Raw genomic sequence first — 12,180 nt, forward strand, 5'->3', positions numbered from 1 at the left:
AAAGGAGGGCAAATAATGTTGTCATAGATTGGCATTGCTCTCTTTGGCAGATCTGCGGTTCTTAACTCAGTCCTCTTCATGTTGTGCTCATACAGCTAGTGTTGTCCACAATGTCTGTAAAATATTTTGTAGCACTCAAATTTCCCTCTGGTATCCCCCCCCCCCTTTTTCACCCCTGCAATTCTCTTTTTTGTCTTTCTTATTTTATTGGAGTGCATTGAGTGAAATGAGTTAATCATTTAAACTTTGTGTCTTATCTTCACAGAATGGTACCCCTGAAGAATGCAAAAACAGCTGGAAGTCTCATGGTGTTTTCTCTGTCCATTGGTTGTATTTTCGGTGCTGCACTGTCCTTCCTCATTCGTTGGATTATCTGATCACAGCTGAACTACATGTCTTGCATTTTTATTTTGGTTATTGAATATAATTATGTAAATAATACTTTCATTTCTTTGTCATCTGGGTATATCGTGTCACATGATTTGGGCGTGCAGAATGTTCAACTTGCCTCCAAGGGGAGCAGATGGATTAAACTACACCATGAAAGCAGAAAATACATCCCGTCATGGGACGATTAAATTGGAGTAAAATAGATAATTTGTTTTCCTGGAAAGCAAAACTTGTATTGCAATTCCAATGATATTTGATGCATCAGTTGGTTTAGTTCATGCAGACCATCTGAGCCAAATGTCTGAAGACCTCCACAAATTATTGAACAGTGTCCTAATTCTCACGGTTTCTTTGACAATTACTTCTGCTACCGAAGGTAAACCGTCTGTCTGTTTGTCTGTGAACAGGATATCACAAAAGGCTCTGGACGGATTCGGACGTAATTTGGTGAAGTTGCGTGTGTGACAAGGATGAGATGAGTAGATTAAGGTGAATATCCGGATACTCGAATTTTTGAAGTGATTTTTCACAACTGATAGATAGGACTGAAAACGATATATGGCATGATATCTCAAAAAGTTATGGACGGATTGGAAGAAACTTTGTGGAGAGGGTTGGTTGTGCGATGAGGACGAATCGATAGTATTTTGGTGAATATACGATTTTGGATATGAGATTTAAATTTTTTTTCCAAGTGATTCTTCACCATTGAGAGACCTGGCCAAAACGATGGGTAGCATGATATATGCAAAAGTTGTGGACAAGTTATGGCAAAACAAGGTGGATGAATTTGTTCATTGACAACAACAAGCAGATTCGTTTTTTGTTCAGGTCTATATCCAGATCTGGCTCATTAGTGGGAGACAAAACGTAAACTGTTCAGCCTGGTGGAGGAATGCGCTCCACTGATTGCCGTTTGAGTTTCATCTGCGTTAATTTACCAAGTCATTGTCCCACAAGGATTGTTAAAGAGATAACTGAAACTGGCGGTTGCTCATGTGTGCTCAAAGGAAAAAGGTTGGAAAACATTTCTAATAATTAAATTATTAATTACAAAATAAATATGAGGATAAGGATGGACAAATGCGATGAATTAATCCAAGGAAAAGACCCTCACTCAAAAGACAAAGAAATGGGGAAGGAGGAACATGCAGACTTTTGGACAATGAAAGAAACTAACACCAAAACCAAGCTAGTATCGATGAACATAGAATGGATTCAAACTGGACAATGCGAGAGCTGGTGAGGAATTTGGAGGCATGAGCTGTCCTTTGGTCCATCTCAAGGGTGGCTTAAGCAAGTTTAGGTCATGATGGATGGCTTGAATGATAAAGAGCTGTCTGATTAATAAAAATTCTGATCATGTGTAACCTTCCCCACATCTTTTTTTGAATAGTGGTTGTCCCGAAAAAGACAGTGATATATATATATATATATATATATATATATATATATATATATATATATATATATATATATATATATATATATATGACACACACACACACACACACACACGCACACACACACACACACACACACACACACACACACACACACACACACACACACACACACACACACACACACACACACACAGTCTTTTCTAGTGACAATGATGTCATATACATACTTATATGTATATTTCATGTAGATGTGAGTGGAGGATAAATGGGGTTCTGAGGCAACCATTCAAATGAATGGGGGAAAAGGGAAAAACTTTCTGACTCAAGTTTCAAAAGCCAAAAATAGGAGACAGATTTTCTCCCCACCTATCCCCTTTCCTCCCACACAAGCAAATGTAAAATTGAGACTCAATCAAGCCCCAAAAGCCCAAAATAGGAGACTGATTTCCTCCCCCTTCCATACAAGGAAATGTAAAATTGAGACTGACTGATTAAAGCACTTCTTTTCTTTCATATTTTCATTCCATTCAAAGAGCGAACCAAATAATATTTGTCCATGTTCTACTTTGGGGAAGAACTTAATTTTCCTCTAACATTCATCACCATCAAGTATATTCACAAATATTAGTTTGGAACTTGGTTCTTGGTTTAAATGTCTTTGTTGAGCAGAAATGAAATGATAAACTTCTCTTAATGCCCTGCGTTGACCACCTCCTGAGCCACATATCAATTTGAGATTGTAGTAAATTGTCTTTCCATTGTTCAATTAATAACCATCAACGTTTTCAGACCATTCAAGGATATTTTTTTTTCCTTTACATCCTCTAACTTATTTGTAATTAAATTTATCCGCTTATTTGTTTTATCTACTTTTACCCCGATTATTTCTTCAATAAGACTTATTTGATATTTCTCACATTCTTTTTGTTTCCCATGTAAATACCACGGCTGATTACATCTCCACTCTGGTTTGGCTATTGCTTGGTTCTGTCATTTATGAATCAGTAAAAAGACGGTGGCAGCCTGTTGAAATTCCCAACCCAATATCTTCACACTCACACTTATAAACACAAGGGAGACTATTGATTCCATTCTCTAAAATATATATTTTATCTTTAAAAGCTCCTAATGCTCTCTTATTGATCTCTTCTGTATATAATTGATGTTTATAACTTCTTATTGTATTAATTTTTCTGTACTCTTCCTTCTTAAAGGTTAAACAGTTGTAATAATGCTTAAAGTTTATTGTTTCCTTGATTATGTTTTTCTTTATTCCCTTTAGCGTCTTATCACACCTTTCAATGTTATTATTATCAATATGCGTAAAAGCATAAGACTATGATCTCAATCCTATAAATTCACTCACGACCTTCCCACCCAATTCATCTTTAAACTTACCAATAACCTTTTTATTCTTTGATGAAAACAACACATCACCTGACATAATTACTTGTGTCATATATATACTGTATCAATATTGTCAATCATATCCTCATATACATCACTTGTCTTAATTTCAAATATAAAACTATCTGGATCCATATATAACAATGACACATTATCCTTTGCTTTGATTTTAAATTATTATAGTAAAAGTCATACATTAACGACTTTGACAAGTCAAGAATTGATGTTCCGATACAAATATGTTTATCCATTTCAATACTCTTTTTTTTTTTCAAATGAATAGCACAAAAGTTCTCTGAAAACACCTCGTCTCATTCAAAACTTGGTCTATTAATTAACTTTGAAGCCTGTTTCCAAGATGCAGAAAGTCTGATGTTTTGTCGATTCCTAACATTTTCCATAGTCTTTCCAAATACAGCATTATTCATTGATTTATAAAAGTCCTTCTCAAAATCTGTTTTTCCTTCTGTTCTCCTTTTTGCATTAAAATCAATATACTTCTTTAACCAATGACTTTGTTTAAATTTCAAAATTCGATGAATTTTTCTCACTCTCAACCCAGCAGATAAATATTGTCTCAAGTTCCTTTGATGTAAAACATAACTTTCTTTATAATTTATTGTTGAAAGTAGTTTTTATGGAGATTTACCTTTTATATTAAATGACTGTTGGTAATCACTTAACCGTTCTTTTCTTGGACTTTCTTTATCAGGGGCATAAGGTAGGTCTTTATGTTTGTGATGAAGTTCTTCTGGATATTTTAAATCAACCTCAAAATAATATCCAACTTCATCCAATTTTTTTTGAGAGATAACAATGTCTTGCAAAACTTTTTCATAATGTTTTTCTTTAACCCATTTAAGTTTTCCATAAGGTAAAGATTGAGGCATAGCCCACCCATACAAATTATTAGCAGCATAATACATCAGGTAAGAGTTGTCCTCATTCTTATTACTCGTGCGGGCCCGTAGGGGCGTGCCCGTAGGTGCGTTCCGGTATGTACAGCTGCGTGCCTGCAGTATCAGGTCCCCAGCATCAATTGTGATGTCATATCAAATGAAGAAGAAGAATTGTGATGCCCCCTCTCTCTCGCCCCCCTCTCTCCCCCCTCCTCACTCCCCCCTCCTCTCTCCCCCTCCTCTGTCCCCCCTCTCTTGCCCCTCCTCTCGCCCCCTCTCTCCCTCCCCTCTCTCCCCCTCTCTCGCCCTTCTCTCTCCCCCCTCTCTCGCCCTTCTCTCGCCCTTCTCTCGCCCTTCTCTCTCTCCCCCTCCTCTCCCCCACTCCTCTCTCCCCCCTCCTCTCTCCCCCCTCCTCTCTCCCCCTCCTCTCTCCCCCCTCCTCTCTCCCCCCTCCTCTCTTGCCCCTCTCTTTGTAAATGTATTCAAAAATGTCTACCAAGCACAACAATAATAATAAATAATAAGGCACATACTCTGGTCCCCAGTGTCGATTGTGACGTCATACCAAACGAAGAAGAAAAAGAATTGTGATGTCAATCGTGCCCCAAAAAATTAAAATTAATGTTGATGTCACATTCGTGATGTCATAGCACCGTGTCCTGTCATTGGTTGACAGATAAATGGCCGTAACCTGGGAACCGCTCGTCCGATTGATAGCAAACCTTGAAAAGGCACATCCGCGGGGCCCCGTCAATATTCCTGGTAAGTTTCAATCCGATCAGACTGGTGGTCGTCCGGTTATTAATAATTTGGGGTAAAAATGGCATGATAAGGCGAGAAGGTGGAACGACACCTTCAGCTGCCATATATACACCTTTTCAACACTGAAAAAGTAATAAAATGGCGTAACTTGGGAACCGCTCGTCCGATCGATATCAAACCTCGAAAAGGCACATCCGCGGGTCCCCAGCAATATTTCTGGCAAGTTTCAATGAGATCGGACCGGCAGTCGTCGAGAAACAGCGGTCGCAGACAAACAGACAGACACACAGAGATTGCTAGAATTATAGATAGATAATCAGGGAGATATTTGTTATTTGCTTTAGCATATTTCTCAGAACATACTTGAGATATTCCTCCTCTTTTAGCCGTCTCTATCATTAAAAGTATATCTATATCACTGATTAATTCCAAATTTTGTTTTTTTCTTTTTAACATGGCACTCCAAGCCAAACCCGGGGCTGCGTAATAGTGAGCGGGGTCTAATCCATAAGAATTCTTTTTATGACAGACTGTTCTAAGTTTCAAAACATCCGCCAATGACAATACATCAGTTTTAAGATACAAATAATGATATTCTCCAAGATTCTTTATATTAAACTTCTTCCAAACTTTTTTAGCTTGTGTATAATCTCTATCAGAAATATGAGTTTTATTCAACTTGCCATCGAAACTTTCCCTTGAAGGAAATTGTGTTTCTTTAAACTTCTCAAATGAATTAATATAGTCATACGGATATATTCTCTTTTGTGATAACAGATCAATCTCTTCTTGATTTGAGAAATGAGATTTCAGATTCGGTAAGTTTTTAATATTTGATGCTAAGTTAGATGGTGGACTTGCCTTAAATCTTTATGTGTCAAGAAATCTGATATGGGTTATGGGGGATGTATGAATTGTTTTTGTGAATGAGATGCATTTTTGATCTGTGTTAGGAATGGCAGAAATATTGTTGTAGGCTGGGTATCGGCGATGAGTATGACTGCTAGGTGGAGCAGTAGAGTCAGCACCACCGAACACCCGGAATTTATAGGTCGTCACCCCAGTAACTCCGGAACCGACGGGTTCCTTATCGGACCGAAGATCGCCAATAGGTCGACGGCGTGGGATAGGGTCGATTGCCAATTTCAATTTACCTAAATCCCCACGTCATCCAAACTACAGTGGAAATTCACCCTCGGCCGACTGTCCGATCCGAGTCGCGGCAACGGCTCAGATCTGGCACAACCGAGCGGAGTTACTAGAGCCGCCGGACCTAATGCACAATTTGTCGCTTCACAATTTCCCAACAAGCACCGTGTTAAACCAATAAAAGAAACACAAAAACCAGCGGAAACATTTAACAGGGGATTTCTTTGTAATGGGGGGAAAAGGGGAGCACGCAAGGACCAGAGTTATCTGACTATATATCTATAATTCCAGCAATCACTGTGTGTGTGTGTGTGTGTGTGTGTGTGTGTGTGTGTGTGTGTGTGTGTGTGTGTGTGTGTGTGTGTGTGTGTGTGTCTCTCTCTTTCTCTGTCTCTCTGTCTGTCTGTCTGTCTGTTTGACTGCAACCACCGTTTCTCGACGACCGCCGGTCCAATCTGATTAAAACTTTCCAGGAATATTGCCGGGGACCCACGGATGTGTCTTTTCAAGGTTTGATATTAATCGGCCGAGCGGTTCTCAAGTTACGGCCATTTATCTGTCGACCAATGACAAGACACGATGCTATGACATCACGAATGACGTCACAATTAATGTTTATTTATTTATTTATTTATTTATTTATTGCACCATTGATGGTCCGAACTTAATGAAACTTGCCAGGAATATTGCTGGGGACCCACGGATGTGCCTTTTCAAGGTTTGATATTGTTACGTTTGAGGGGGGGGTATGCATTCAAAGGGTAATTAGGATGTTTAATTAGGTATGCCATGCTGTTCGAGTTTACCAGGATCTCGATGTAATAAGTAGCAATTCAGTGGTGATAAGTTGTCTAGTAAATGTTCATTTCTTCAAGGGGGGAAATGATAAATGTCACGTAATTAGATAGGGACACGGGATAGGGTAAGTGTGTCTGTGTAAACCCCTTTTGGTATTCTCTGAAGACTGGCCGTGACGTCACAGGACAGTGCAGCGGATGGCTCCGCCCCGTGATCACGATTGGCGGAAGGCGATGGCGGTGGGCCAATAAACAGCTCGATTGAAGTGACGAGGACAGAAGGATAAAAAGGTTCTGTTCGGGGTCGAAAAGGAAGAAGAAGAAGATTACAACCAGAACGATCGTTTTTTTTGGTGTGGAAGCTGTGGCGGCAGAGAGCGTCCTGGTTGCTGTGCTGAGTCGATCGTGCTCTTGATCGTGTCTGGGAGCCTTGCCGAGCCTCGTGCCTCGCCTCGGTTGGCTCTGGGGTTCTGCTGACTCGGAGTACGGGGTCGGGCGGCGGGCAGACCTGCCTCCCTCTCCTGCTCGCAACTTGGCGCCAGAACTTGTTCCCTGGCGGCTGTGAGCGGACTTGGGCCAAGACCAGGAGGTCGACAGCACCACGGTTTCTCCTGCCCCCCCCCCCCCTGACGAGAGCAAGGCCAGCTCGACCGACGCCGATCCAGGGACAGTTGCGTCCACACCACGGTCCAGCCTGACCACCAGGAATAGCTACGTTTTGTGTGTGTGTGTGTGTGTGTGTGTGTGTGTGTGTGTGTGTGTGTGTGTGTGTGTGTGTGTGTGTGTGTGTGTGTGTGTGTGTGTGTGTGTGTGTGTGTGTGCGCGCGTGCGTGCTTGGCGCCTTAGAAGGTTTGAGATCTCTATATTCATTGGAATTGTCTGTGTTTTTTCCCCACACCCGATCCCACACCATCCCGTCGAATCGCCCCGGATCCCTCTTCTTCCCGAGTCTTGTTATTTCTGGTCAATAATAAAAAAAACAAATAAACATCATCAACTCAGTGAAAAGTGACTCGTGCCACCTTCCTCGTCCCGTTTGCGGTAGAGCGATTAGAACCGCCATGTTTGGGTTATAAACAAATAAATCGCCTCCATCGTTTCGGCTCATTCTACGTTGGCGGGACTGTTCAAGTCCCGTGGACGTCACATTGGTGTCAGGAGTGGGATGTTCGAACCCCTCTAAATTATATACCAGGATTAAAATCTCACCATGAATTGGAATACAAAATTATTACAGAAAAGCACGCGAGCGCGGGAAAATTTTGGCGGGATTTTTCAAATTTAAATTAATTGGCGGCAAACGGGACTTCTGCACCATGGCGGATGTGCAGATGTTTGAGGAGGAAGGCCACGTGTCTGGCAGTGAGTCGGGGGAAGAAGGTAGAGATGGGGGTAGGGTTGGAACCTCCCCCATTCCGAGCGTGGACCGTGCTTCATTGCCCGTAACGGGGCCGGCAGCGCCGAAAACCGGTGCGATGACGATCTAGACACTGTTGGAACGTTTAATAGCGGACATGACGGTACAAATGGCAAATCAATTCGTGACACAGAGGGCCGAAATGACGGCACAAATGGAAAATCAATTCGTGACACAGAGGGCAGAAATGATGGCACAGAGGGCAGAAATGACGGCACAAATGGCAAATCAATTCGTGACACAGGGGGCAGAAATGACGGCACAGAGGGCAGAAATGACGGCACAAATGGCAAATCAATTCGTGACACGGGGCAGAAATGACGGCACGAATGGAAAATCAATTCGTGACACAGAGGGCAGAAATGACGGCACAGAGGGCAGAAATGACGGCACAAATGGAAAATCAATTCGTGACGCAGAGGGCAGACATGACGGCACAGAGGGCAGAAATGACGGCACAAATGGCAAAAAGGACAGCACAGGGGGCAGAAATGACAGATCAATTGGGGGTAATGGGGGAACAGTTGGGTGCATGGATTGATTTAATGAGGGATGAATTGGGGGAAAAGATGGAGAAAATGAAAACTGAGATGCAGGAGTGTGTGGATGTTAAATTGGGGGAAATACAAAGTAAATTCGAGGATAGATTGGAGGAAACAAAGGTAGAAATTACATTGGAGGGGGAAAATATGCGGAAAAAATTGGTAGATAAAATTGATGCCACGAACATTCGGGTTGATAAAGTGGATGAAAGCCTGGAACGTCATCGTGCCTGTGTGGATGCTCGTATGCAGCTGCAAGTTGAAGAGTGGGGAGAGTTGAAGAAGCAAGGGATGAATTTGGCAGAGGAGGTAAAAGGATTGGAGGCTCGTTTGGACGAACAAGATAAAATTATGAGCCAAGATGAAGTCTTGGATAAAGGCCTGGTAGAGCCGTCTTTTGTAAGTAGAGTGTCCGGGTTGGTTGAGGAGCAGCTACAAACTCGCGACGGAGCCTTGGAGGAGGTTGTGCGGGCCCAGAAGATCCTGCGGGAAGAGGTGAATCGGTCCATTCAACGTTTGGAACAGGAGGAAAAATTGACCCATGAGACCCTCACCACAAAACATCTTTGGCCACAGTGGGCTCCGAAATTGGATACGCAGCCACAAGGGTGTTTGATCCCTGGGCTGGATTCGGACAAGGGAGAAACTGAGAAGCGGGCCACCGTAAAAGTGATCCCCCTGGTAAATTTCGACGGGTCAGGGAGCGTTGAAGCTTTTCTGATGCAATTTGAGTGCATTTCCCGACTAAACGGGTGGAATGAGCAGGAACGTACAGGGAATTTGGTGGCAACGTTGCGGGGACCAGCCGCAGACGTGTTAAACGTGATCGCGGAGGGGATGTTGACCAGCTCCCACATTTGCGAGGCGTTGAGTCGTCGGTTTGGGTTCGCGGCAAACTGTGATCTGGTGCCGGCTCAGCTCCAGCACCGCAGATTAAAGCCAGGTGAGACAGTGCAGGAGCTGGCACAGGACATTTACCAATCAGTCAGGATCGCGTATCGGGACGTTACAGTGGAGGCGTGGGACAGACTGGCACTAGAGAAATTTTTAGCTGCTCTTCCGGACCCTGAGGTCAGAGCGCTAGTGGAGCTACAGGATCCACCCACCGTTCACCGAGCGGCTGAGTGCACAGCCAGGCTGGCCTCGTGGAGGCGGCCGGGTCGGGTGCCCGAGAGGCCATCGGTGACGGTCTGACAGGCGGAGATCCAGGATCAAGGAGAGGGGCTGGGAGAAATTGGCATTACCCAAATATTTCAGGAAATTTGCCAGAAACTGTCGAGTTTGATAAAGGGTAATCCGGTAGTTAGTGCGCCAAAGCGGCGGGGTCCAGCCCAGCCAATAGAGCAATTTGATTATGGCCGAGGGGGGTCCGGAACCGGAAGAGACATTTCACCGATACTCACGGGGGCCTTTTATGGGGAGTTGTTTCCGGTGCGGGCGAAGAGGACACATGCAACGATATTGCCGGTACCCGGCGATGGAGGGACCCTCCAATAGACTTTTAGACTCGGAGAGGGTGAATCCTCTTGCTGAACCGCCAGGTCTATCCGAGATGCCCTTACCAAGGTCGAGTCCAGAGATCACTGTCGGGGGTCGGGGAAACTAGATCAGGCTGAGCATACAGGGCCACGCTTGGCTGGTGAGATTGTGGCGAAGTGCCCTCCCTTGGTGAAAATAGTGAATTGTGGGAAAATTGGTGTGGGGAATTTGCGGGTAAGGGTAAAGATAGAGGGAGAGTTTTGTGAAGCAGTGGTGGACACGGGTGCAAGTGATACCGTTATTAGCCCGCTAGTGTTGGACCAAAGTGTGGGAGGTTGGGACAAAATCGATAGACTAGCAGGACACAGTCTCCAACTAGCTACGGGAGCAACGACGCTGATAATGGGTCGTGGGGTTGTGAGGATTGAGTTGGGCAGCCTAGAGGTCGATGCGGTGGTGTGGGTGGCAGAAGTGTGTGACCGATGCCTTCTGGGGTTGAGTTTCCTTGTGGAACATGACTGCCAACTAGACCTGGGGCGGGGTCACATGTGGCTAGGGACTGAAAAGCTACGGTTGGAGGGACTGGGGGAAGTCGAGGAGGCGCAGGGGGCGCGACTGGAGATGTCGCGCACCGTGACTGTGGCCCCCAGGTCTGAGACCGTGGTGTTGGCCCGGATATCGGCAAGGACCAATCACGTGGGCCAGCTCGGGATGGTGGAGCTCGGGGGAAACTGCAGGATTGATGGTGGGTCGTACACTCGTGGATACACATCAGCCCATGGTAGTGGTTCGGTTGCTCAACCTGTCTGACAGCCCTCACATAGTGAGGGGCGGAGCTGTTATAGCAAAGTGTAGCAGTGTAGTGGAGATCACCGGAGGGGACAGAACCACAGACTCGCCAGGTCAGCCGGAGTCGGGGCAAAATTTTGGAAAAACAAATTGGCCAGAGGGAGTAAGGGACATGGTAGACCGAGCAGAACAGGGGTTAACAGTGGACCAGGTAAGGTCATTGCACAATTTGGTTGGTGCTAATTTGGATGTATTCTCTCTCTCTCCCGAGGATTTTGGACGCACGAGTCTAGTCAGGCACCAAATTGACACTGGCGAGGCTCGACCTGTTCGACAGCCTGCACGACGTCTACCTCTTGCAAAGAGGGATGAGGCTGAAAAACAGGTGGAAAAGATGAAGGAGGCTGGAATTATTGAGCCCTCGGTAAGTCCTTGGGTGTCACCCATTGTGTTGGTGAGAAAGAAGGACGGGACCATTCGGTTCTGTGTGGATTATCGCCAACTCAATCAAGTGACGCTCAAAGACTCGTATCCCCTGCCACGTATTGATGATACACTCGATGCCATTTCCGGCTCAAAATGGTTCACTACATTGGATTTGAAGAGTGGCTACTGGCAGGTGGAAATGGACAAACAAGGGAGAGAGAAAACAGCATTTACCACAGGGAAGGGCCTCTGGCAGTTTGTCGTCATGCCTTTCGGATTGTGCAATGCCCCCGCCACATTTGAACGTCTGATGGAACGCGTTTTGATTGGGCTGCCATGGCAAACATGCCTGATCTATTTAGACGACGTTCTTGTCCACGCTCCCACAATTGAGCAGGCTGCCAAAAATTTGGTGGAGGTTTTCAGGCGATTGAGGGGGGCCGGGTTAAAACTGAACCCTGGGATGTGCGAAATTTTTAGGAAAGAGGTCGTTTATCTGGGTCACGTGGTGAATGAAAGCGGTGTGGCCACAGACCCAATGAAGGCAGTGGCAGTAAAAGAGTGGCCCACCCCCAGAAATGTAAGAGAGGTCAGAGGATTTTTGGGCCTCTGTTCTTACTATAGGAAATTTGTGGAAAATTTTGCAAGTATTGCAAGACCATTGCACCAATTGACAGAGAAGGGAGCTAAATTTGTGTGGTCAGAAAACTGCACCAA

At 44.6% G+C, this 12,180-nt stretch overlaps 1 protein-coding gene across 1 annotated transcript in view; it reads left to right on the forward strand.

Moving 5' to 3' along the window:
- LOC147035681 (equilibrative nucleoside transporter 1-like) overlaps window positions 1-1,755 on the forward strand; it is a 261,512-nt gene extending 259,757 nt beyond the window's left edge. The window contains exon 14 of the mRNA XM_085846616.1: window positions 266-1,755. Within this exon, the coding sequence (XP_085702742.1) occupies window positions 266-377 (112 nt within the window). The 3' untranslated portion in view covers window positions 378-1,755. The remainder of the gene's footprint in view (window positions 1-265) is intronic.
- Window positions 1,756-12,180: the final 10,425 nt, after the last annotated feature.

Source organism: Eptatretus burgeri, chromosome 1 (assembly GCF_056783735.1).
Source record: "Eptatretus burgeri isolate ZD-2024b chromosome 1, Ebu_testis_v1, whole genome shotgun sequence".
Classification (NCBI taxonomy): domain Eukaryota; kingdom Metazoa; phylum Chordata; class Myxini; order Myxiniformes; family Myxinidae; genus Eptatretus; species Eptatretus burgeri.